This window comes from Bos indicus, chromosome 9 (genome assembly GCF_029378745.1).
Source record: "Bos indicus isolate NIAB-ARS_2022 breed Sahiwal x Tharparkar chromosome 9, NIAB-ARS_B.indTharparkar_mat_pri_1.0, whole genome shotgun sequence".
In the NCBI taxonomy this organism is placed as follows: domain Eukaryota; kingdom Metazoa; phylum Chordata; class Mammalia; order Artiodactyla; family Bovidae; genus Bos; species Bos indicus.
In genome coordinates this window covers 96796258-96822539 of record NC_091768.1, presented here as the reverse complement: position 1 = coordinate 96822539, position 26282 = coordinate 96796258, and the positions used below count along the sequence as shown (strand labels likewise).

Sequence of the window (26282 nt, the reverse complement as noted above, 5' to 3'; positions counted from 1 at the left end):
CAAGTTCCGGGAGATAATGAAGGCCAGGGAAGCCTGGTATGCTGCAGTCCATGAGGTTGCCGGGAGTCAGATGCAACTTAGAGACTGAAAAAACAGCAACCTCCGTCTAAAGCCTTCTTCAGGAGCTTTGCCCAAGATTCTAAGGAAAATTAGAGAGGGTATTTTTTAATACACATTTGAAAAACTGATTCAAAGCCTGCAATTAACATATTTGCTACCAGTAAAGAGTATAACTGTGATAGAAAGAGAAGACTCAGAATCGGGGCTTTGCTTGGGAGAAGCTGAAGTGGAGCACTAGGTCCCCTCCATGCGCCCCAGATGTGGTTTTGTTTTAGTTATTATTTATTTATAATTTAAAAAATTCGAATCTAGTTGATTTTTTTGTTTTTGTTGTTTTACCAATGGCAGAGTTTCAGGTTTCCAATTAGCTCATGTTCACTCTCAAAGGAAGATCAGTGCTGCCCAGAATGAAATCCCAATATCACGAGTCCACGAGGCCGTCCCTTGGCTTAGCCAACCTGGCCAGGAGTGTTTATAAGGCAATACCACATGTCTTCAATCACGCTTCCAATTTGCATTCGAATCTTTTCTCCCACAGTGTGTTCTGAAGGGTCCTCATTTGTGGTTTGTCTCACGAATAAAGAACTTTTAAAATAAACAAAGTTTCTGTTTTCTCTAAGAACTGAAATCACTTCTTGAACTAGAACTTGAACCAGTTACTATTGCTGCTGCTAAGTCACTTCAGTCGTGTCCGACTCTGTGCGACCCCATAGACGGCAGCCCACCAGGCTTCCCCATCCCTGGGATTCTCCAGGCAAGAATACTGGAGTGGCTTACCATTTCCTTCTCCAATGCATGAAAGTAAAAAGTGAAAGTGAAGTCGCTCAGTCATGTCTGACTCTTAGCGACCCCATGGACTACAGCCTACCAGGCTCCTCCATCCATGGATTTTCAGGCAAGAGTACTGGAGTGGGGTGCCATTGCCTACTCCGCCAGTTACTACTAACTCAGAGTAAATTGAACTTGGGACTTCCTCAGTGGTCCAGTGGGTTAACTCCACGCTTCCAATGCAGGGGACATGGGTTCAATCCATGATCAGGGAATTAAGATCCCACATGCCATGCAGTGAAGTCAAAACATTTCTTTAAAAAATTATAAAAAGTAAGCTGAACTCCTTTTTTGTATGTTCACTGTGATATTCCATTGTTGGCGTATGAGGTCACCTTCTAGAATCACAAATAAGAACTAAAAGCAGGAGTGAAATAGAATGAGGCATTCCTAAAATGCGGGTCGCCGAAACTCTTTCCCCCAAAATTCTTATAGACCTTCTGATCTTGGAATAAGGAGCCTGTTTTGTGCCATCACGAGTGTATAAGCATGCTTAGGGTAGAGTTGGCTGGAAGAGTCACCATATTCATAAACCAGTAGTCCTCCAAGGAGCCTGCATGCTAAAATACTTTTGCCAAGATGATGCCTACAAAGACGTTTTCTTTCAGAGAGTGAATAAAGCACTACTTATTCTAGGAAGCCAATGACAGAGGCTTTCAATGCTACTGGGCTTTCAAAATACTTTGGATAAGTAAGTACTTGCTAACCACCAATAGCTCTCACTAAAGAAGATAAGTAGATAAAAGATAGCCAGAGCTTTGCGAGACTTCAAGAAAAAAAAATAGAGCAAAGCACAGTTAGCCTTCTCTAGAACTGATATTGATTTGAGGGCAGGCAGGTGGGAGGAAGCGTTCAGGGCTTCTGAAAGGGTGAGAACTCGGTCTTCACTTCTGCTGCGCGGTCCCCTGCGAAGCATCTCTCTCGGCTGCCTGTGTGTTGAGTTCTGATGTTTGAACCTGAAGGTAAATCTTGTTTTCTTTGGGTTTTGCTTTCCTGCAGTGACCAAAAAGAAAAATTTTAGTTACAATAGGGACTTCCTTGGTGGCCCGGTGGCTAAGATTCCACACTCCCAAAGCACGCGGCCCCAGGTTCGATCCCTGGTCAGGGAACTAGATCCTGCCTGCCACAGCTAAGACCTGATGCAGCCAAAGAAATAAATATCTCTTTTCTAGTTTTTAAGTTAATATCAATAATGGCTTTTTAAGAATCTGTTGCAAAGTTTCACCTGGGAATAAGTCTCTGAAGGTGAGAATGTGCATAGCAGGTGATGAAGAGGAACAGGCTCAGCAGAGACCTCGGGTGGATAGTTTCTGGTCCTCTGCCTGTTTTGCTATGGTTTCTTACATTTTTAAATAGTTCTTGAAAGTCAAATGTTAAATATTATTTCTTGACATTTGAAAATTGGATGAAATCTCAATGTCAACTTCCATACATAAAGTTGTGCTGGAACCCAGCCACGCCCATTCATTTATGAACTGTGACCGCTTTCGTTCTGAAAGGACAGAACCTAGGGACAAAGACTGCACGTCCCCAAAGCCGGAAGTATTTACTCCTTGGTCCTTTACAGAAAGGGTTTGCTGGCCCTTCCACAGAGCATCTGTTGTGTCTCTGTCTCACAGCATCCCCTGAGAGTCAGCATTCCATTTTGAAGCTGGGGCTTGGGGGTATCTAGCACAATTTCCTTTATCTGTAGCTAATGACAACAGCTGCCTCACAGGGTTTTGCGAGGATGGGCACCTGAAACTCAGTGAAGTTGACGCAGTGTGACATCTATTAGCCAGAGCTCCCATCACTCCCAATCCCTGACCTTGTTTCCTGGAAAGTAGGGAAGAATGTATCATTTTTTAAATAAATCATTGATTTGGCTACAAGGGATCTTGGTTGCAGAATCTAGTTCTCTGACCATAGATTGAACCCGGGCCCCCTGTTTTGGGAGCGTGGTGTCTTAGCCACTGGACCACCTGGGAAGTCCCAAGAAGGTATCAGTTGAAATGATCTCTCTATTTATGAAATTCGTATAGCAGAGAAGACAGATAATGAAATAAGTGGTGATTATACATAGTGAAGGACATTATCGAGAACAGAGGGTGTCCATGGCGGCATGGAGCTCCAAGCAGAAGCCCTGGCCTCCCCTGGCCGGGCAGGAATGGCTCTGATGATGGAGTGAAGGGACAAACACAGCATCATAAAAGATGACCAAGTGTCTATTTACAAATTATAACGAAACTTTTCAAAATCAGGTAGTTAGCCTTAGCTATATGTGTCTACTCCTTGGGGCCAGAGGAAGACATTGTCATCAAGGACAAACGTGTAGCTGTGTGTGTCTGCTACACAGACGACAAAATGTGCTTACAGTTCACATAGAGTGTGTGTCCATTATCAGTACTGAGAGATGAAGAATTTCTCAAAGTGAGGCGCGCTGACGGGTATTGATCTTCATGAAAAGATCAGGTTCCCCCATTCAATTATGAAGTCCAAAACCTAAAAGGCCTAGGAATCTGCATTTTAGCGAGCTCCATTTGTGACTCCTCTGCCGAGTAAATTTGAGAATCACCGAGGAAATCACACAATATGCATGAAGAATGGCAAGAATCCAAGGTTTGTTGGACACCTACTATGTGCCGGGCTGTGGATAAGTCGTTGTCACCTACTTAACCTCATTGAATTTTCACAGCACACTTCTCAACTAAGAATTATTGTGGCTATTTTTCAGGCAAGGAAATGAAGGTTAGAGGGTTCAATGATATTCCCAAGGTCACATGGCCGAGTAGGTGGCTGCCCCTGGACTGAAGCTAAGCTTTAATGAGTCCCCAGAGTCTCTTCGCTCTACTTTCCAGGGACACATGGGTCCTTACATAGAATCCAAGAGCCAAGCCTGTAATGACTACATCATCGGACACTTTTTCTCCCTTTCCTGTTTGGTGCCTCTAAGAGTAGGACCTGAGACTCCAATGAAGCCCTTGTCCCTGTTACAGGAGTGAAGGTTTTAAGTCATTCTTCTTTGTGAAGAAAGTCACTAAGGAATTTGAACCAACAGTCACAAAAAAGACAGAAGATTGATTTAAAAATAGCTCCCAGCAACTCTGGAGTGAGCTAGGGGCCGTGGTGCTCCGCATGGTCAGCATCACAAACAAAACCTTGCATCTCGCGGTTTAGAGCAGGTGACTGCCAACCAAAAACATACACTCCGGCTCTCCCTGCTTTCCTTTTTAGCCAGTAGTCACTGCGTTGTGTTTCTGTCTGCAGCAGCTCTGGGGGTGATAAAAGGCCGCACAAGACCTGTAAAGCTCTCCCAGGAGACAGGAAATGGAGAGTGTTCATAACCGGGAGGGCAAGTCTAACATGGGGCTCTGGGTCCCCCAGTGGCCGGCGCTCACCTCTGCAGGTTCTCGGCATCCTCGATGGTCTCTGGCAAAGTGACCCCCTTGGTCTCCGGAAGAAGCAGCGTCATTCCCCCGGCAACCAGCCCCAAGGCCGCTTCAAACGAGACAGATTCAACATGGAGCCGTTAGAGCATGGCCAACACCTTTTACAGATGATGATAGCTAACTAAAGAGATGCGTAGGCAATACATGAGCGAGGGCCACTTCAAAAAGTCAGCGTTGTCTAGAAAATTAAAAGTGATACGATAACGGGGGAAATGGCAGAGTAAGAAAGGAAACACTTCCCTCCTTGTACACCTGTGCTGTGCTTAGTTGCTCAGTCGTGTCTGACTCTTTGTGATCCCTTGGACTGTAGCCCACCAGGGTCCTCTGTCCATGGAGTTCTCCAGGCAAGAATACTGGAGTAGTTACTTACCATGCCCTCCTCCAACCCAGGGATCCAACCAAGGTCTCCTGCGTTGCAGGCAGATTCTGTACCAGCTGAGCTACCCAGAAAGCCTCAAAGTACATCTACCTAAGAATACAGTTCTAGAGCAACTGATGTTTAAATATTAGGGGGGTTATCGATTCAGGTACCTTGGGAACGATAGGAAACTCAATTTTGACTTGTAACTATGTATAAAGTATATATGTAGCAACTATTATATACACGTGTGCATGCAGGATAAGTCACTTCAGTCTTGTCCGACACTTTGAGACTCCATGAACTGTAGCCCACCAGGCTCCTCTGTCCATGGGATTCTCCAGGTAAGCATACTGGAATTGATTGCCACACCCTCCTCCAGGGGTTCTTCCCAACCCAGAGATCAAACCCACATCTCTTATGTCTCCTGCCTTGGCAGGCAGGTTTCTTACCGCTAGCACCACCTAGGAAGCCCTTATTATATTTATATATATAATATAATGTAATATGATATATTATATAATTGTATAATATAAACTATGCACGCATGCTCACTCAGTTATATCTGGCTCTTTGTGGCCCCATGGACTGCAGGCTTCCAGGCTCCTTTATCCATGGGATTTTCCAGGCAAGAATATTGGAGTGGGTTTCCATTTCCTCCTCCAAAGGATCTTCCTAATCCAGGGATTGAACCCGCATCTCCTGCACTGGCAGGCAGATTCTTCACCACTGCGCCGCCTGGGGCACCCATATATAACCTATACAGTGTATATTACAGCTACTACACACATACGACATGGAGCCCAGCTGATGCGGATGTGGGCAGTGTGGCCTCTCTCGCTACGCATCCACTCCCGCCCCACCCTCCCCTGATGGGCTCACCTGGCCCAGACGTGGCAGCTCTCCACACGTGCACAGTGGTTTTGCCCTCTGCTGAGTGGCAGGTCTGGGGAGAAGTGGATGAGTTCCCTCCTCCTCCTCTAATCTAACATAATCAGTAACAAACCAGGTACTAACTTGGATTCCCACTGTGCCTGTGTGCCTGTTGTCGATTGTTAAGATCTGGAAGCAGAAGAGTGACAGCCTAGGATCTTCACATGTTAAGTTCACCGAAGTTGGGAGTCACATTCACAGGACACCAGGAGGCTACGTCAAAAACGCTCTCCTGCTCTATTCTGTAGAAGGAATTATTGGACTCCAGAGCCACAGGACATAAACCTCTGGCCCATGTTATAAGAACGGCATCTTATCTTTCCCGTGAAGCAAGACAGAGGAGCCAGGAGACAATGAAAGGGCAGGCACCATCCTTCCCTTCTGTACACTCGCTGGGGGTACCATTCACTCATCCAGTAGTTATCGACTATTCACACTGGGCTGTGAATAAGAAGTAATAGACGTGTCATGAAGTCTTACCAAACAAAATGAGCGGCGAGCCTTGCCAAACCTCCATCAGCCTGAAGACCAGGAACGGGGTGAGAACCCCACCCAAATCACACAGGGAGGAACACACCATCATGCCAAGGTTCCTGGTAAAATACAGAGACCAAAAAAGATGACATTTCTGTGAATCAGTGTTCCAAATGGTAAACTTACGCTACAGCAATTACACCGCCCATTCCCCAACCTCCAGGGAGGGGAGAGGGGCTGGAGATGGGATTAATCTCTGAGGACTGGACTTTCCTGGTGGCACAGTGGATAGAAATCCACCTGCCAATGCAGGGGACATGGGTTCGATCCCTGGTCTGGGAAGATTCCATATGCTGTGGAGCAACCAAGCTCGTACACCACAATACTGAGTCTGTGTGCTGCAACTCCTGAAGCCCGTGGTCCTGAAGGAGAGTAGCCCCTGCTCACAGCAACTGGAGAAAGCCCAAGCACAGCCACGAAGACCCAGCACAGCCAAAAATAAATAAATACATATTCTTTAAAAAAAAAAATCACTGATTATTTCATCAACCGCGCCTACATAACGTGCTAAAAGAAAGGCACGTCCCAGCTCCAGGGGGACAGAAGTGCCTGTGCTGGGACTCTGCTAGCCTTGCCTGTGAATCTCTTCCTCTGGTTGCCTGTTTATAACCTTTATAACAAATGAGAAAGTGTAAGTGCTTCCCTGAGTTCTATGGGCCTTATAGCAAATGAATGAACTCCAGGAGGGAGTTTGCTAATTTGGGAAATGCCAGGCTGGATGAAGCACAAACTGGAATCAAGATGGCCGGGAGAAATACCCATAACCTCAGATATGCAGATGACACCACCCTTACGGCAGAAAGCAAAGAAGAACTAAAGAGTCTCTTGATGAAAGTGAAGGAGGAGAGTGAAAAAGTTGGCTTAAAACTCAACATTCAGAAAACTAAGATCATGGCATCCAGTCCCATCACTTCATGGCAAATAGATGGGGAAACAGTGGAAACAGTGACAGACTTTATTTTCTTGGGCTCTAAAATCACTGCAGATGGTGACTACAGCCATGAAATTAAGACGCTTGCTCATTGGAAGAAAAGCTATGACCAACCTAGATAGCATATTAAAAAGCAGAGACATCACTTTGCCAACAAAGGCCTGTCTAGTCAAAGCTATGGTTTTTCCAGTAGTCATGTGTGGATGTGAGAATTGGACCATAAAGAAAGCTGAGCGCCAAAGAATTGATGCTTTTGAACTGAGGTGTTGGAGGAGACTCTTGAGACTCCCTCGGACTGCAGGGAGATCAAATCAGTCAATCCTAAAGGAAATCAGTCCTGAATATTTACTGGAAGGACTGATGTTGAAGCTGAAACTCCAATACTTTGGCCACCTGATGTGAAGAACTGACTCATTGGAAAAGATCCTGATGCTGGGAAAAATTGAAGGCACAAGGAGACGGGAACAACAGAGGATGAGATGGGTGGATGGCATCACCAACTCGATGATACCATCGAGTTTGAGCAAGCTCTGGGAGTTGGTGATGGACAGGGAAGCCTGGCATGCTGCAGTCCATGGGGTCACAAAGAGTCGGACAGGACTGAATGACTGAACTGAACTGAATGTCAGAATTGGATTATAACAATGGTCTGGAGATTTGGAGAACTGGTTGGTCTGAATAGAGTTTTTGCTTTCACATAGAGGGACGGAGAAGGATAAAGAGAGGAGATTAAGAAATGAAGGACAAAGAAAGCTAGGGAGGAAACTGTCTACTTGAAATGATCTCTTTATCCTTGACAATAGTTTTCAATCATTCTGTCTTATATGAATATAGCTACTTCAGGGTATTCCTGTAAATAATCTTGAGCTTTGGGTCGAAGGCATGGTTAAATCAGGAACAATAAATCAAGAAAAGTTTTATCCTTTTAAGCTTCTTCTATTACATCCATTTGCACAATTTCTTACTCCCTAAAATGAGTAATTATAACATTAGAACATTTTTCTTCCCTTCCCAAAGTCTCTCTCTATGACCTCAGCTTAGTTATTTATTTAGTGTTTGCCATTATCATCATTAAATATGCTTTGTAATTTACTTGATTCACCAGCTTTCAATAATATCTTTCTTTTTAGCTGGAAAACATACTGAGAAAACTATATGAAAAATTATCTATCCATGTTTATTGAGAGATTTAAAAAACAAAAATAGGTGTTGACTTTTATTGAATGCCTCTTTTATCTGTGGAGAAAAGAGTACAATTTTCTCTTTTAATTTATTAGCATGAACTATACTATGATTTTCTAATATTAAGCTATCTTTGTATTCCTGGAATAACCCATCTTAGATATGATGTATTATTATTTTAATGTGCTCCACTCTTCTGCTTGATAATACATTGTTTAGGATTTGAATTTATCATTCATAAATAATGTTTGTAGTTTTCGTTTCCTTTATTTTTGTTGCTATTTGACACCAACATCATGAGAGCTTTATAAACAATTTTTTTAAAAACTTCCTTCTTTTCCTATACTCTAGAACTGTGGATCACTGACATTTTCTATTAATTAAATATTTTGTAAAACTATCCTGTGAAACCATTGTGGATTCTCTCTTAACTACGATTTAGGGTCTTCTTTGTCTTAATACATTTTTGCATAAATTCAACTTTGTCTGATAGAATTGTGGTTCTTGCTACATTTTTGTTTCCATTTAGCCAGTAGGTGTGTGCTGTGCGCTCGGTCGTGTCTGACTCTTTGCGGCCCCAAGGACTGCAGCCTGCCAGGCTCCTCCATCCATGGGATTCTCCAGGCAAGAACACTGGAGCGGGTTGCCATTTCCTCCTCCAGGTGATCTTCCCAACCCAGGGATCAAACTCATGTCTCCGGAGTCTCCTGCACTGCAAGTGGATTTTTTACCACTGAGCCACTGGGGAACCCCCTGCTTTTGTGCATTTCTTGCTTCTCAACATTTCTGAGGAAAAGTTATACTGCAACTATGCAGCAAATTGTTGGATTTTGCTTTATAATGAAATTAGAGCCTTTTTGTTTTTCAATAAAGGAGTTAAGTCTTTTTATATTTATTTAAATATCAGAAATGTTTGTTCTTAATTCTGTCATTAACTGTTTATTAATATTTTATAAATATTTCAACACATGCCATGTTTTTTATTGTTTTCTGTGTCTTTTATTTCTCAATTTGTGTTGGTTATGTGTATTTTTTCTGATAATTTGGAAGGTTTGAGAATATACTTAATACTCTATTTCTTTAAATAGTATTGGTTAACTATTATGAAAAACTTTAAAATTAGTGTATTTTTACTTTCTCCTCAAATCATCCCCGCATGCACTGGCTGTAGTTAATAATATCCTTGTTTTTACTGTTTGCCTTCATCTCTTAAAATATGCCTAAAAACTACTTAATTTATTAGCTTTTAGTGATATATTTTTTCCTGGAAAAAGTATTGAGAAAATCAGTGTATCACACCATCTCCAACATTCTCTCTTTCCTTTCCAACTTTTTTTAGTTATTGGGCTTCCCTGGTGGCTCAGATGGTAAAGAATTTGCCTGGGTCGGGAATATCCCCTGGGAAAGGAAATGACTCCAGCATCTTTGCCTGGAGAATTCCATGGACAGAGGAGCCTGGAAAGCTACAGTCCAATTTTAGTTATAGCATGTCTGTATTGTCAATTTATATTCTGTAATCAAAACAGAAACTGAGGGTTTTAATCTCAGATTCAGTGATCACCATCAATAATTTTGAAGCATTACTCCACTTACTGTGTTTACTGAGAATTTTTTCTCTAATAGCTTTTTTGGAAAAAGTTTATAATAACCATATTTTTAAGGAACAAAATAATTGGATGTTGTTTTTATTTGGGAATGAGATTTTGGATAAAATTCTTTGAGTACATTTCCTCTCCTTGGGATCATTGCAGCAAGTTTCACCATCTTCATCAAATGGTATCGGTTTGATTTTCTCCTGATACATGTGACTTACACGTTCAGCCTCGGTACCTCATAAGTCTTTCTTTATCTCTGAAGCACAGTAACTTAACTGGAATATTTGCTAATATTGCTCAGAATCAAGTTTTCCTGTAACTCTCACTGTATGCCCCTTCAATTCATAGATCCAAGCATTCTTTTATTTCCAGAAGTTCTTTTAAGTTCTTTGTTCTTTGGTTTCATTATTTTAATGATCTTCTTTGGGACATTATAAGTATAATCTCTAAGCCTTTTAAACTCTTTGCTTATTTCAATCTTATTTTGCAATTCTTAGTTCTATCTTACCTTTTCTTTATCAATTCTCCCTTGTACTGCTTTCAAAGTGGTTTTCATTTGTGAAATATTTTAATATTTCTTTTTATTTTTTTAGGCTGAGCTGACTCCATCTCTTGTCTTATCACACATTCTCCCAAGAACTTACATTCTCTGCTTTACACTCTTCTTTTACAGAGATGGCTAATTCATTACTGTTTTGCACCTGGTCACAGCACACTTGGCTATACTCTTCATTTGCTTTCTGATAATATTTTCCCTATGCATTTTCTTCATTTGTCACTTGCTTTTCCTCTTCCTTTCTCCTTTTTATCTCATGATATATCTGTATAGCTCCTGGGAAAGTTACTTTTTTAATTGTGATTCAGCATTCAACACTATTATTTCTTCCTGTAGCAGCTATTTTAGAAGGATTTGTGGACAGGGACCAGGGCATGTTTTAAGCTATTAGAAATTCTCTTTCTGGCCAGGGCTGTCTATGATTAGATGCTTTGACTCTGTTATCCCTACTCATGACATTAAAAGACGCTTGCTCCTTGGAAGGAATACTATGACAAACCTAGACAGCATATGAAAAAGCAGAGGCGTCACTTTGCCATAAAGGTCCATCTAGTCGAAGCTATGGTTTTTCCAATAGTCATGTACGGATGTGTGAGTTGGCCCATGAAGAAGGCTGAGTGCCAAAGAATTGATGCTTTCAAATTGCGGTGCTGGAGAAGATTCTTGAGAGTCCCTTGGACTGCAAGGAGATCAAACCAATCCATCCTAAAGGAAATCAGTCCTGAATATTCATTGGAAGGACTGATGCTGAAGCTGAAGCTCCAATATTTTGGCCACCTGATAAGAAGAACCAACTCATTGGAAAAGACTCTGATGCTGGGAAAGACTGAAGGCAAAAGGAGAAGCGGGCAGCAGAGGATGAGATGGTTAGATAGCATCACTGACTCAGTGGACATGAGAGATAGGGAAGGACAGGGAAGCTTGGTGTGCTGCGGTTCATGGGGTCGCAGAGTCGGACACGACTGAGAGACCGAACAATGGACACAGACAATGTGGAACCGCTCGCCCTGCAGGGCCTCTCCCCTCCGTCCTGCCCACAGCGCAGTGCTCCCTCAAGGCTCCTGAGTGTCTCCCGCAGCTCGCCCGCCCCTCCTCCCCTCCAGCCACACAGCATCCAAAGAAGGAAACACGTACCTCCAGCCCCTGCACCCATCTTATTCCTCCAGCAAGGGATTGTGGGTTATGTCCTTCAAGCTCCCTTCCTACCTTGGGAAACCTCTGGCCTTGTCTCAAATTTGCTGCCCCAGTGGACCTCCCTGGAGTCTTCTAGACCCTTTTACATTCACTGTACTAGGCAGCCCTTCTTCCCACACATTCTTTCAAGGTCATCCTACTTTCAAAGATGGCATTTGCTGTGTTTTTTTTTTTTTTTTCTGCATCTCTTTCTTTTTTGTTGGTATTAAATTATTTTTGTTGAAATTTTCATTGATAAAAATGTAGATTCTCACACAGTAGTAGTAAATAATAAAGACATGCCCTCATATATTCTTCTCATTCTTCTAATGGCTTTAGTGTGGTTTCCAAGAGGAGGAAAAAAATCACCATTTTTAAAATAATTTTAAGAGAATAAGTCTTAAAAAAGAGACAGATTTTATAAGCACACGGAAGCTAAAAGAAGTGAGAAACTGGTTTCCATCTTTAAAACTCATAGGGCTTCCCTGGTGGCCCAGTGGTTCAGAATCCGCCTTGCAATGCAGGGGACGCGGTTTCATCCTAGGCCCAGGAAGACCCCCCAGGCCACAGAGCAGCTAAGCCCGCGCGCGCCACAACTACTGAGTGTGCTCTAGAGTCCACCAGGCTCTGCAACAAGAGAAGCCACAGCAACAAGAAGCCCGTGTGTTGCAGCTGGAGAGTAGCCCCACTCGCCGCAACTAGAGAAAGCCTACATGCAACAGTGAAGACCCAGTGCAGCCAAAACTAATTTAAAACAATAAACATCTTAAAAAATAAAATTAAGAAAATTCGGGTCTCTGGGACACTTCATTCATTCATTCTGCAAGCGCCAGGTGCCCGGTTAGTATGGCTACAGAGCAGTCTCGGGAGGCGCAGACAAGAGCCCTACGTAGTCTCTGTGTTCAAGGAGCGCATAATACAGAGAAGAGGTAAAAACGGGTGGATGATTTTCAATACAAGGCAGAGCGAGCGTGCGTGCGTGCATGCCATGTCGCCTCAGTCGTGTCTGACTCCGTGCAACCCTAAGAACTGTAGCCCACCAAGCTCCTCTGTTCATGGGATCCTCCAGGCAAGAATACTGGAGCGGGTTGCCATGCCCTCCTCCAGGGGGTCTTCCCAACCCAGGAATCAAACCCACGTCTCTTGTGTCTCCTGCACTGGCAGGCAGGTTCTTTACCACAAGTGACACATGGGTCTTGACAGTGTATGTTGCAGACAGTTAGAAGGAGGATGCTGTTCAACTCTAAAGCCTCCTGTGGGTAAGAAGCAGGGTCAAAATGGTCCAAATAGAAACTGTGTCAACCTGAAGCGATTATAAAGTAATAAAGGAACAGAAATGATCCTTTTTTTCCAATTTAGATTTGATTCAATTGATTGAAAAGACCCAAACTTTCATGACTGTCTTACTTTGGCATGTGATGTCTATGCATCAAGTTTAAAGTTATTTCTGAACCTCTCTGGCTTTCCTTCCTGGTTCTTGAGAATCCTCATCAAATGGATGCTATGCCCCTTGAGGATGGGCCACTTGGCCTTCCTCCGCCTTGGACCAGGCACTCAGGACCTCTGGCGGTTTACACTCTGAGTCAGTCCCCTGGGTCCAGTGGCCATGACAATGGAATTGTTTGGCCCAGCTGTTTTAGACTCTGGGCTCAGAACTGCCAATTGTAGATTTTTCTCCTTCATTTGCCTTTATCTCTCTGTACCCATTCCGAACAATCTTTTCCAGATGAGACAGGGCCTTTTAATGAGGGATGTGCAGCAAAGAGTGAATCAGAGTCACCTGTGTCTTCTGGCTCACGAAGGGGTTCTGAGGGCTGCCCAGGTGTAAGAGAAGGATGGGGAGCTGGAATAGTTCTTAGACATCATTGGTCTGATGATATATGGAGAAGAAAGGATTTATAAAATGGGGGAAAAAAAAGAGTTTGCAGAAATGTGCCAAACTCTAACAAAGGTCAGAATTTAAACTTTAAGGGGGTTAATCCTTTGCAATAAAAATACTCTTCATTTAGACTAAGCCTTCTAAGATACAGATGATAATAAGGACATGCAAAGGTGATCAATATTATCAGTAGTTAGGACAACATAAATCGAAGTCACGATAACACCACCACCTCCAACACCAAGGACAGGGAGGATGCAGAGCAATCACCTGTGTCTCACATAGCTGGTGGGATGGAAAATGGTGTGGCCAGTTTGGAAAACGTTTTGATAGTTTCTCATGAATTTAAACACACAACTACTATATGACCCATCCCTAAATTTTTACCTAAGAGAAATGGAGACGTGTGTCCACACAAAGACCCATAGTGAAGCAAAAGTTGCTCAGTTGTGTCCGACTCTTTGCAGCCCCGTGGACTATATGCAGTCCATGGAATTCTCCAGGCCAGAATACTGGAGTAGGCAGCCTTTCCCTTCTCCAGGGGATCTTCCCAACCCAGGGATCAAACCCAGATCTCCCGCATTGCAGGCGGATTCTTTACCAGCTGAGCCACTAAAAACGCAAGAACACTGGAGAGGGTAGCCTATCCTTTCTCCAGTGCATCTTCCCGACCCGGGAATAGAACCGGGGTCTCCTGCATTGCAGGCAGAGTCTTTACCAGCTGAGTCACAAGGAAGCCCATAAACCCGTAAGTGAATACTTATTGGCACCTGTGTCATAATCACTGGGAAAAGCCCAAACCTCCACGAATGGAGAAACAGAGAAACACACCGTGGTCCATCCTCCATGCATGGAAACCACACTCAGCAATAAGAAGGAATGGAGCATTACAAGCCACGGCGTGGATGGGTCCCCTGATGTCAAGCGAAAGAAGCCAAACACAAAAGCCTGCACTCCAGGTCACTTCATGTGTGTAGCACTCAAGAGAAGGCAAAGCCATAGGGAGAGAAACCAGATCGGGGGTTGCCCGGTGCTGGGGGTGGGAGGGGAGAAAGCGGATCACAGAGGGACAGGAGGACGCATTTGCATATGATGGAGACGTGTCTGTGTCACCTTGATCGTGGTGCTGGTGAAATGAATGAGTCAAAACTCATCAAACTGTGCCTTTGAGGGTGAATCTTGCTCTAAGAAAATTCTGCCTCAATAAACCTGACTTGAAACAATGAATGATCCGGGCCCATTGCTATGCTTACTAAGTATTGTGTCACTGTAGGGAAATACCAGCTCTAAGGGCAGAAAAAAGTGTGTTCTTGGAGCTCTAAGGGCAGAAAAAAGTGTGTTCTTGGTTGCCAAGAGGGAGGGGGAGGGGAGGGATGGAGTGGGAGGTTGGGCCTAGCAGATGCAAACGAGTGTAAACAGGACGGACAAACAGCCAGGTCCTACTGTAGAACAAAGCAGACGGCACTCACTACCCTGTGACAAGCCACAGTGGAAAAGAACACGAAAAAGAATGTATTAATATGGATACGTGTAACTGAATCTCTTGGCTGTGCAGCAGAAATTCACACACAGCATTGTAAATCAACCGTACTCCAATTGAAAAAAAAATAAGAGGGGCGAAGCAGCGTGTTCTTACCTGGACCCTGCCGCTTTCTAGCTGAGTGACCCTGGGAAGCTCGCCTTCCCTTTGTAAACCTCGGCCTGCTCACACGGAAAGGCAGATAACAACGATTCTACAGGATGACCTGCATGCTGCGTGTGGCAATGCTCTGATTGTCACGGTCCAAATAGAAACTGCCCTTAACCAGATGTCTTTTCTCTTGCGTTGGCCCTCCGTAAGGGGCACGACGCGACCAGGAGTCCACTTCAGACTGTCCATCTCACCTTCTCTACTGCATCAGGTGTGGGCTCTGTCTTTGATGCCCAACCCCCATCTCAATGCCAACCCATCCACCCTGGGGGGTGCATCTTCAGCAGTGGTCCTCAGTGAGCCCGCTGGCCCACAGCCAGGTCAGCAGCTAGCCACCCTGTCCCCCGGACACACTCACCGGATGAAGGTCGGGAACAGCTCGGCGTTGACCAGGCACACCATCTGGAACACGATGGTGATCCCCATTCTGCCAACACAAGCTACCATGATATTCAACCAGGGCAGATCTGGGAGGAGACAGACAGCAGATCTGAGCGCTAGAGGGCTGTACCCACAGATGTGCCAGGAGACACCGTGACTGGGAGCTTGGACTTTAGAGCTGGAGGGCCCGAAAGGCTGTCTTAGCCAACCCCTCCAGATTTGGATCAGTAAACTGAGCCTGGTGGTTCAGATGGTAAAGAATCTGCTTGCAATGCGGGACACCTGGGTTTGATCCCTGGGTTGGGAAGATGCCCTGGAGGAGGAAATGGCAACCCACCCCAGTGTTCTTGCCTGGAGAATCCTGTGGACAGAGGAGCCTGGCGGGCTACAGTCCACAGGGTCCCAAAGAGTCGGACATGACTCAGCGACCACTACTAACACCCACTAAACTGAGTCCTGAGAGATTTGGGGACTTGATGACACTTGAGGGAAGACTTCACTGTACAGAGGAAAGAATGTGCTTTTTTGAATCTCAGCTGTGCCTCCTGTCAGCAGAGTGACAAGGCACATGGCTTACTTCTGCCTGCCTCAGTCTCCTCAGCTATGAAATGGGAATAATCTTAGCCAACTTAAAGGTGGTGGTGAGATTTAGAGATAACACATGTCAACTGTGCATCATGACCACTCCACCAGTCCTGGCTTTTCATTATCTTGCAATAGTGTCCTTGCTGACACAGCTCCTGAAACACAGTAGGTCCTCAACAACGTGGTTCCCTCAGGCAGAAGTCCTGGAGCTGGTGGACCAGATTTCTCATCCGCAGCACTCATTTCCCAACACATTTTTTTTATGTTTTATTTATTTATTTTTGATGGCACCGAGCCTTCGCTGCTGTGCAAGGGCTTTCTCTAGTTGTACGAGCAGGGGCCACTCTCTAGGTCTGATACTGAGGGCTTCAGGAGTTACAGCTTGTGGGCTCTATGACTTGGGCTCAGTAGTCTGACACCTGGGCTTAATGGCCCCATGGCATATGGAATCTTGCCACAGCAGGGATCTGCAGTGTCCCCTGCAGTGGCAGCTGGATTCTTAATCCCTGGACCACCAGGGAAGTCCTCAGAGGAACACATTTTTTTAACCCAAGCATCTTTCACTGGTCTGAGAGGATAAGGGATGCAAACCCTCATCTCCTCCTAGCAGATGGCTCTGCATCTTAGTTAGCAGCAGGTCCAGAAGCCTTCTCCCTCCTGGGGAGCCATCAAACCATTAGGCACCATCATCTGCTTCATTCACCTGGATGTTGGGTGTTCACCCAGACCCCAAACCACAAGTGACTCCTGAGTCAGGCCGGCTCACTAACAGAGCCTCCAGGGTCACAGACAGCATGTCATCTCACCCTCATCCCCATGAGCCGGCTACTCAAGGAAGACAGGCTTCTGTCCCCTCGCCAGGGGGAGGCTCTGGGGAGAGCAGACCCAGTGACCTTGGGGCCGAACTTGCCCACAGCCAGTGCAGCCTCTCCAGGTCTTGGCTGCCCTGTGCCTGGAGGAGAGCCCAAGCGGAGCCTTTAGTTAAGGCTCCTATGAGATACAAGACAAGGGAGTTCACTCGAACACCTGGAGGAGGGCATTGGTCACAAATTCCGCAGCTTTGATGGATTTGGCAAGATGCTCTACTGGACATGCACGGCATCCTTGCCCTCAGAGAACCGCCCTGCCTCCTCTGGGCCCAGGTCACTCTCCCCAGCAGTTGGAGGGACCACTTACAACTGCAGTCCTGCCGCGTGGCTTCCTGCCATGCTTGGGATAAAACCCACGCTGGCATCTCTCCCTGTCTCCTGCTCACGCGGGTCCGGCTGCTCCTCTAGCGCCCAGCTCTCCCCATCCTCAGGGTCCTTGCTCTTGCTGTTCCCTTTCCTGGAAACCTCCTTGCCCGGCTGTTTAAATGGCTCATCCCCTCTTCACTTAGGTCTCCTAAGGTCACCCTGGACCACCATATGAAGAATTAATGCCCCATCCCTCTTCCTCCTTCTCTTTTCCCTCTAGAACTTAAGCTCCAAGAAGTGGAATCATTCTCTGCTTTGCTTGTGGCTGAGATCCTGGGGCAGAGACGCCACTCTGTCAAGTACACAGAGGAGCTTCCCAGGTGGTGCTACTGGTAAAGAGCCCAACTGCCAATGCAAGAGACATGAGATGCAGGTTCAACCCCTGCGTTGGGAAGATTCCCTAGAGGAGGGCACGGCAACCCACTCCAGTATTCTTGCCTGGAGAATCCCATGGAAAGAGGAGCCTGGTGGGCTCCAAAGCGTCTTTGCTCCAGAGGGTCACAAAGAGTCAGACACAACTAAAGCAACTTAGCATGCACTCACGCAAGTACATGGAAGGCACTTGAAAGTTTCTGGAGCAGGAGACGAAGGCTCGTCATCGAATGCGATGAGCACCAGTAAAGGCAAGTGGCGAGAGTGGGAGCCGGGAGAGGGTCCTGGGAGGATGTGGGACAGAGGACGCAGTACCCAAGCTTCTTCCAGGGGATAATCAAATGGTCTCAGATCCCAGGTTCCCTCTCGGTACTTGGCGCTGTTACTTAAAAAACAGCAACAACGAAAACCTCTACTCGTTCATTCAGCTTTACCAGGATTCTAGAAACAGGGAGATGGGGGAAACAGGGGAAACCGATTTCACACGCTCAGCCCCTTTTCCTGCCTTCTTTGTCCCCGGTGGCCCAGACAGTGTAGTGCCTGCCTGCACTGTGGGAGACCCGGTTCAATCCCTGGGTCGGGAAGATCCCCTGGAGAAGGAAACGGCTACCCACTCCAGCATTCTCGCCTGGAAAATTCCATGGATGGAGGAGCTGGTGGGCTACAGTCCATGGGGTCGCAAAGAGTCAGACACGACTGAGCGACTTCACTCACTCACTCATGAAAGGAGGGAGGAAAAAACCTGAGCTACCTTTTGCTACCTCTTAAAATTTCCAGCCTGCTCTGTAAAGTCTAATTCTTGAGAATAGGGATTTCATGGGATGTTTCTCATAATATCCTGCCCCCAAAGCCTGCCAAAATGACTCATTAAACCAACAACTGCAGAGCACAAGCAATAAAAACTGAGAAAATAGCAAATCTGCTCTATTTTTTTTAACATTTCTAAAAGTAACAAATGAGAAAGGCAATGTATGTACTCAAATTAAAACTGCCCAAATGATTCTGCTTTGGCTTATCTTGGATTGCTAAGAATTATGGACTCAAGCAAACAGGCACCAAGATGGCTGGTGTTGAAAAGACTAATGATGCCAAGTGCTGGTGAGTCTGTGGAACCACTGGAAAGCTGATGCACCACCGTGGGAGCGTGAACTGAAAAGCTGCCTGGCTGTATCTACTAAAATGAACCTGTGTCCCGCCCCCTGACCCCGCAAGGGGAGTGAGTGTCCACGAAAAGATGTGTTGGAATGTTCCCTGCAGCCTTAATCCAAATGGGCAGACACTGGATGACTTTAGATCTTCCCAACCCAGGGACTGAATCTGCGTCTCTTACGTCTCTTGCACTGACAGTCAGGCTCTTTACCAGTAGCACCGCCCGGGAAGCTCCTCTATGTACTTAGAGTGGCGTCTCTGCCCCAGGAGCTCAGCCGTGAGCAAAGCAGAGAATGTTTCCGCTTCTCGGAGCTTGTCTTCTAGAGGGAAAAGAGAAGGAGGAAGAGGGATGGGACTTTAATTCTCTGTACGGTGGTCCAGGGTGACCTTAGGAGGCCTGAAGTCAACAGAGGCCTGGATGTAATTGAGGGGTTCCTACAATGCGAGGCTGCCCAACAGTGAGAAAGTGCAAGCGACACCCCCATGGACAACGTGGGTGACCCTTGCAGACGCCACGGTAAGTGAATGAAAGTGCTACAAAGCAGAGGTGCTGCTGCTGCTGCTGCGTCACCTCAGTCGTGTCCGACTCTGGGCGACCCCATAGACGGCAGCCCACCAGGCTCCCCGGTCCCTGGGACTCTCCAGGCAAGAACACTGGAGTGGGGTGTCATTTCCTTCTCCAATGCATGAAAGTGAAAAGTGAAAGTGAAGTCGCTCAGTCGTGTCCGACTCTTAGCGACCCCATGGACTGCAGCCTACCAGGCTCCTCTGTCCATGCGATTTTCCAAGCAAGAGTACTGGAGTAGGGTGCCATTGCCTTCTCCGAGCATAGGTGCAGTATGGTTCAAATGTATGAAGTTTAAGAACAGCCGACATTAATCTGGGATGGCAGAGACCAGAGCTGTGGTGACCTGGGCAGGGGTGGTGAGCGTTGGTGGTCAAGGAGGGTGAGGGACCTTCCAAGGTGCTGGACATGTTCTTTATCTTGGCGTAGGTCGCGGTGCCCAGGCATACAAACAGGTAAAAAATTCATCGGCTTGAACACTTAAAAAGGGCTCATTGTCGGTATGCTGTACCTCTACTTAAAATTTTTTGAAAAGTGATTCTAGACTCAGGCAAACACCTTGTCTTTGTTCCTGTTCCAACTCTTCCCACAGTTCAACGACCCGGAACATGATGGGCGTGGGCCACTCACCGTGTGGGATAAAGATCATGAGGAAGCAGGCCAGCCCGGCCGCCAAGTTGGACGTGGCCAGCGGGTAGCGGCGGCCGAAGCGGTCGATGGTGACGAGGATGATGAAGCCTGCGGGGAACTCGACCAGAGCGGAGTAGAGGAAGTCCAGGTAGAGGTTCCCGCCGGTGGCGCCCACGTGCATGATGAGGCCCTGGTAGACCACGGAGCTGGTGAACCTGGGCGGGCAGGAGAGGCGGGTCAAAGGTGAGATCCCGGAGACTGGCCTGGAGGATAAAGGCTCCTGCAAGCTGGAAGGAAGCGTCCATCGCTGGATGTATAATGTTCTAGACCAATATGAGAAGTAAGAAAGTAAATGAGGTCGCTCAGCCGCATCCGACTCCTTGCAACCCCATGGACTGTACGTAGCCCACCAGGCTCCTCCGTCCATGGGATTTTCCAGGCAAGAATACTGGAGTGGGTTGCCATTTCCTTCTCCAGGGGGATCTTCCCGACCCAGAGGATGGAACCCGGGTCTCCCGCATTGTAGGCAGACAATTTACCATCTGAGCCACCAGGGAAGTCATAATATGAGAAGAGGCAGTGGGGACCAGGGGGACATCAAAATCCAGGAGGGGCCCTCCTGGTTGAGAAGCTCCTTCCACAATTTTTGTGAGCCTGTGACTTACAGGACAGACCCGTGTTTCCCGAGAGATGGCAAACGATGTAGCGACCACCGTTTACTTCATACTGTGCCCCTGCGGGCAGCCCTGCTCTGAACACTGCACGGGCCCTATCTCATCAGATGCCCCAAGCCTCCAAGGGGAAGGAGGGCAGGAGACAGCAGTGGGGAGTGAGCAGTGTCAGGGTTCAGACTGCTGGCTGAGCCGTGTGGTCTTCAGTAAGTTAACCAGCCTCTCTGTGCCTCAGTTCCTTCAGCTGTGACTCTGTCCTGAGAATTCACTGAGGCCGTGGACCAGAAGGGCTGGCTGTAGTTGGGCACTCAGTGAAGAGCAGATTTTATTGCTGCCACAGTTGTCTTTCCCAGGGCCAGGATCCAGAGTACCACCGGGGGGAGGGGTCGGCCAAGTCTTCCCAGCTCCACAGTGGGGGCCCCCTGCGCACATCACACCATCTTGGAACCAGCAATATTCCCTTCCTCTCTTTCACCCCATGTCCCACGGCACACGACCCATTCACCCATATCTGAGGAAAGAACACCCATGTTATAGAACATGGCACACAGCTCGGTCATTCTGACTCAGGGGAAAACGTAGAGTCCCGTGGGTCACTTTTGGGCAAACTGCACAATTTTGGAACATTGAATGACTGTGTTGGTACAGTCGTTCCTCACTACCATGGGGGACTGGTTCCAGGACCCCCCAGGGTACCAGAACCCGAGGATGTGCGAGTCCCTCGTGTAAATCGTATGAATTGGTGTAGGATGTGCAAACCCCCGTAAGACTGACACCATCGCTAGATTACTTATAACACCTAACATAAAATAAATGTTGTGTCAGTATTTGCCAGCATGCAGCAGATTCAAGTTTTGCTTTGGGGGACTGTCTGGAATTTTTTTGAATATTTTTTATCTGCAGTTGATTGAATCCCCAGATGCAGAACCTGCAGATATGAAGTACTGACTGTGGGAAGAGATTTTGGTGGATAAGAAATTACTTTCTTATAGAAATGCAAATTGCCCGTCAGTTCCAAAACTGAGATCACAGGGGACATTTCTCATTACTACACCACCCCCCCGCCCCCGGTTTTATAAGGTCCAGCTCTCATGGCTCAGATGGTTAGGAATCTGCCTGCAATGCAGGAGTCCCCAGTTCGATCCCTGTGTCGGGAAAATCCCCTGAAGAAGGGGATTACTGGCAACCCACTGCGGTATTCTTTCCTGGAAGATCTCATGGACAGAGGAGCCTGGTAGGCTGTAGTTCATAGGGTTGCAAAGAGTCAGACACGACTGAATGACTTTCACTCACTTCAGTCACTCACTCCCTGGTTCTATAACGCTGCACCCAGGGGAGTCTGGTATGCTTTTGTTTCTAGTTCTAAATTATTCCTGTTTGATCCAAAGTGTCAAGAGAATAAGAATACACTGAATGCAACTCGGTGAGTTTAGATGAGCCTGGCGGGGCGAGGGGGGCTTCTCTATGCCGGCTTAAATGGTTAAATGGGAACAGTCATCTTCTACCCATAAAGCGACTAGCCCAAGAGAAAAGAATGTAGAACCCTGATTTTCCTGTACAAACAAATAAACAAAAACCCCAAATCACAACAAACTCTGGAAGATGGTGAAGAACAGGGAAGCCTGGCGTGCTGCCATCCATGGGGTCCGATGGGGTCCCAAAGAGTTGGACAGGACTTAGCCACTGATCAACCAAACTGGAAACAATCAACAATGTGCAATGCTGCCATCTTTTGGCAGAACCCACAAACCGCATGTGCGCACTGCTACGGGTAGAGGTGATGGTTTTTTCGCCAAGTGTCTGACTCTTTGCGACCCCATGGACTGTAGCCCGCCAGGCTCCTCTGTCCATGGGATTTCCCAGGAAGGAATACTGGAGTGGATAGCAGTCTGTCATTGTTGGGCGTTTCCTAAGTTCTAAGCCTTTCACACGCATTATCACATTAATTCTTCCAACATGCTTCTATCATTGCCTCCATTGGGCTGATGAGGAAACTGAGTCACAGAGATCACGAAGCTTCCTGAAGGTCACGCAGCCAGGAAGTGATGGGCCCCCCGCCCCGAGTCGCTGTAATGAATGGAGCAGACGGGGGCAGGGGGCGTGTACAGTAAGAGAAGGTGTCCAGGGCCAGATGGCATGAAGCCTTGCAGGCCGCAGAAGGAAGCTAGGTTTCTTCTCAGTGGATTAGGGAGGCTATGAGGATGTGGACAAGGAGGTGATGTGATCCGTGACCTGTGCCCTGGGGAGGGGGGGACAGGAGTGGGAGCAGACCGCCAGCAAAGAGGCTACCGCGACGAGCTGGACGGGAGATTGCAATCCTCACACCTGAGAGCACAGGCGATGAGAAATGGCAGATTCCGGATAGATTTTCAAGACAGAGTGGGATTTGTGGAAAGCTTGCGCGGAGGGGTGTGAGAGAGCTGAGGAGACAGGATCACCGCCTTGACAGGATTGCTTGGGGTGGAGATGGGACCCGGACTGATACAGGAGGGGAGCAAGCCTTTCTGTCTTCGGGGTCCCGGGCCTCCAACCCAAGAGGCACCATGGAGTCGGATGCTGAGAATCAAGAGAAACGCGCCAGGCACCTGGCACGCTTGCAGGGGTTCCTGGGCCGCTCACACGGCGGGCACAGGGCTCCCGGGGCCAGCTCACAGTCATGGGGCCTAGGGACCAGGAGAGAACCCAGCATCTAGAGAACTCAGGATGGACTCTGTGGAACACTAGTTACTCATTCAAGCTTCCGCAAATATTTACGGAGCGGCTGCTACGTGCCAGGCGCTGCCCTCGTAGTTGGAACCCTTATTTCACGGAAGGGCAAAGAAGGGCAGGGTGGCAGAGTGACCCCAGTGGAAGGGGAACCCAGCCACTCAGCCCAGGGGTTTCCAGGGGTAACTGAAGGGCCACCAGGATGTGGAGGAGCAAGTGCTGAGGTGGGGAGCTGAGCCAGCCCCCCAAGGGAATAGGGAGAAGACCCCATCTCAAGGAAGCCACAGGGGAGGGTGACGCTGCCCCAGGGTGTGCAAGGCGTGCTGGGTGTGGACAGGCGTTTCCTAATCGGTGTGAAAAAAGCCCACATGTGCTTTCTGCAGGCTCTGTCAAGTCCTCAGACGTGAGGAAGGCTTCTTCCTCCTTGACAGCCCGGAAAATGAAGTCGCTCAGTCGTGTTCAACTCTGTGACCCCATGGACTGTAGCCTACCAGGCTCCTCCATCCATGGGATTTTTCAGACAAGAGTACTGGAGTGGGTAGACATTTCCTTCTCCAGGGGATCTCCCAACCCAGGGATCGAACCCGTGTCTCCCACATTGTAGGCAGACGCTTTACTGTTTGAGCCACCAGGGAAGTACTGATGTCCTGGGGAATCCCTGAAATCTCATCTACCTGCCGCGGCTAAGTCAGCACTTGGCTCCTAACACAGGGGGTTTCTGGCAACCCTGTCACCTCCCTCCGGCTCACTGCTAACTTTTCTACGTGGAGATTTCTTCTTACTAAAACGAGGCCTTTCCTCTACTGGGCAGTCCTCAAAGGACAAATACAGGTGTCTTTTTAAGAGCTCTTTGAGCGGAAAGCCATCTGGAAATGCCTTTTCATGCCTCTCTTTCCACCCCCCCATAAGTTGACCCACCGTCTCTGATGTGTACCCGGGCATGCAGGGAAGTGCACAGGGCCTCAGAAAGACCCCTTACCACAGGTACATCAGGATGAAGGTGTACTTCCTCAGGTTGGGCGTGCGGAACAGGTCTATGAATGAGGGGCTCAGCTTCTCAGTGACGTCCTCCTCGAGAGACAGCATCTAGGAGAGAGTCAGGGCGTCAGCCGCATCCAGGCTGCCACCGTGATCAGGAATCGCCATCAGAGCCCTTCCCCCGCCCCGCCCCCCGCCCCCCACCAGTCTCCACCCCGAGGCCGGTCATCATACTCTTCACCCCGAAAAGCTCCAGCACCTTCCGGCTTCCCCAGGCAAGTCCCACAGGCAAGCGCTAAGTCATAAACCCGACCCAGCATTCAGTGAGGGGAGAAAGCCCTTTCGAGTGAGTCACCTTCAGGTCAGCAGGAGGCAGCTTCCCGTTCTTTTGCGCAATGTGGTCCATGATCTTTATCGCCTCAGTGTTTCTCTTTTGCGATAACAGCCATCGGGGGGACTCGGGCACAAACCTGCGGACGCAGATCATCCCCACTTGGCGTCTCTCCCAGTGCCCGTCTGAGGTTAAGATCAAAAGAGAAGCTCGCTGGAACTGACTTGAACGCATTCTTTTTTATAGCTGAGAAATACTGCACGTGTATACGTACCACAGCTTCCTCATCCCTTCGTCTGCCAATGTTCCTGTCTGATGGGCACACTCCCCAGAGATGGTTCCATTCCTTCATCTACTCCTTCCCTGGCTCACCAAAGAGCAAATGCCTACTTTGTGGCTAGGTGAACTTTTGTCTGACTTTTAGCATCTCAGGCCCCTCTCTGGGTGATGTGAATTTAAAGAAACTGTACGTTTCTTTAAAGGGTGGCTGAGAGTGGCTCGTCCCGGAAATGAGGGCTACCCCGTGATGGAGCACCCCAGATGGCGTGGGTGGCTGGAAGCCCCGGGCCTGCAGGTAGGGCTGCCCTGGCTGTTGGGAAGACGGGTCCCCACAGGGACACAGTACCAGAAGCGGAAGAGGAGCAGGAAGATGGGCAGGGAGACGGCCAGCTGCAGCCAGCGCCAGTGCGGGAGGATGTAGGCCAGTCCGGAGAGCAGCACCAGCCCCACGGTGAAGGCCATCTGGTAGAGGATCGCCACTGTCCGTCTGTAGCCCAGGCCCACGAACTCCGTGACTGAAACAGAGAAACGTCACCCACGGGCTCCCATCCGCTTTAAAATCCCCCATTTGCTATCTGCAGCTCCCCCCGCCTTTGCACAGTGCCGTATTCCACCTACGGGGCTCTCCTGCCCAGAACCTTCCTCCCATCAGCCCCAGGATTAGCTGGAGGATTTCCCATGAGTCCCCAGGGAGAGCTCATTAACACCATCAACATCTTTGAGTGCACCCCAGGGACCAGGCCCTGTCACAGGTGTTCAGACGCATCTCCAGCTCTGTGGGCACAGTCCTGCCCTCCTAACCTCACAGCCTCGTGAGAGGTGGTGGATGAGACACACACACCGTGTTCATCACACCCGGTCTTGACATGATGCGGGCCACGTGGGAAGAAAGCATAAACAGCCAGGAGGGTGGGGGAGTCTCCGGGGGTCACAGATTTTCAGAGAGCAGTGGAGCAGAGCTCGTGGAGGAAATTTGAGCCATCATGAGGAGCAGTAGTTAACTGAACCTGGAATGGGAAAGCAAGCTCCAGGCAGAGGGACAGCAGCCCAGGTGACCGCTGGGTGAGGTCGGGTCATGGGGGCCGTGCGCCCTCCTGGGGGGCTCTCGTAGGCTTGAGGAGAACGCTGGCTTCAATGCGGGAGGCACAGAGGCATCGCAGCACAGGGGTGAGCCGATGTTACGTCTGCTAAAGGCCCCCCCACCACGCTGCTGCCTGTGGGTGCCCCGGGGGTGGACCAGCGTGGAGCGGAGC

At 48.0% G+C, this 26282-nt stretch overlaps 1 protein-coding gene across 4 annotated transcripts in view; it reads right to left on the bottom strand.

Moving 5' to 3' along the window:
• Positions 1 to 1685: 1685 nt before the first annotated feature.
• Positions 1686 to 26282, bottom strand: part of SLC22A1 (solute carrier family 22 member 1) — a 36952-nt gene continuing 12355 nt past the window's right edge. Inside the window, exons 4-11 of one of the 4 annotated variants that reach the window (XM_019967660.2) lie at positions 25376 to 25544; positions 24775 to 24889; positions 24421 to 24527; positions 20065 to 20279; positions 19081 to 19189; positions 6088 to 6200; positions 4266 to 4365; positions 1686 to 1881 (exon numbers count right to left, since the gene is read on the bottom strand). In XM_019967660.2, coding sequence (XP_019823219.2) covers positions 1773 to 1881; positions 4266 to 4365; positions 6088 to 6200; positions 19081 to 19189; positions 20065 to 20279; positions 24421 to 24527; positions 24775 to 24889; positions 25376 to 25544 — 1037 coding nt within the window. In that variant the 3' untranslated portion in view covers positions 1686 to 1772. Of the gene's footprint in view, positions 1882 to 4265; positions 4366 to 6087; positions 6201 to 15505; positions 15615 to 19080; positions 19190 to 20064; positions 20280 to 24420; positions 24528 to 24774; positions 24890 to 25375; positions 25545 to 26282 lie in introns of those variants that run through there. The other 3 variants (XM_019967659.2, XM_019967661.2, XM_070796487.1) reach the window with 3 other exon arrangements.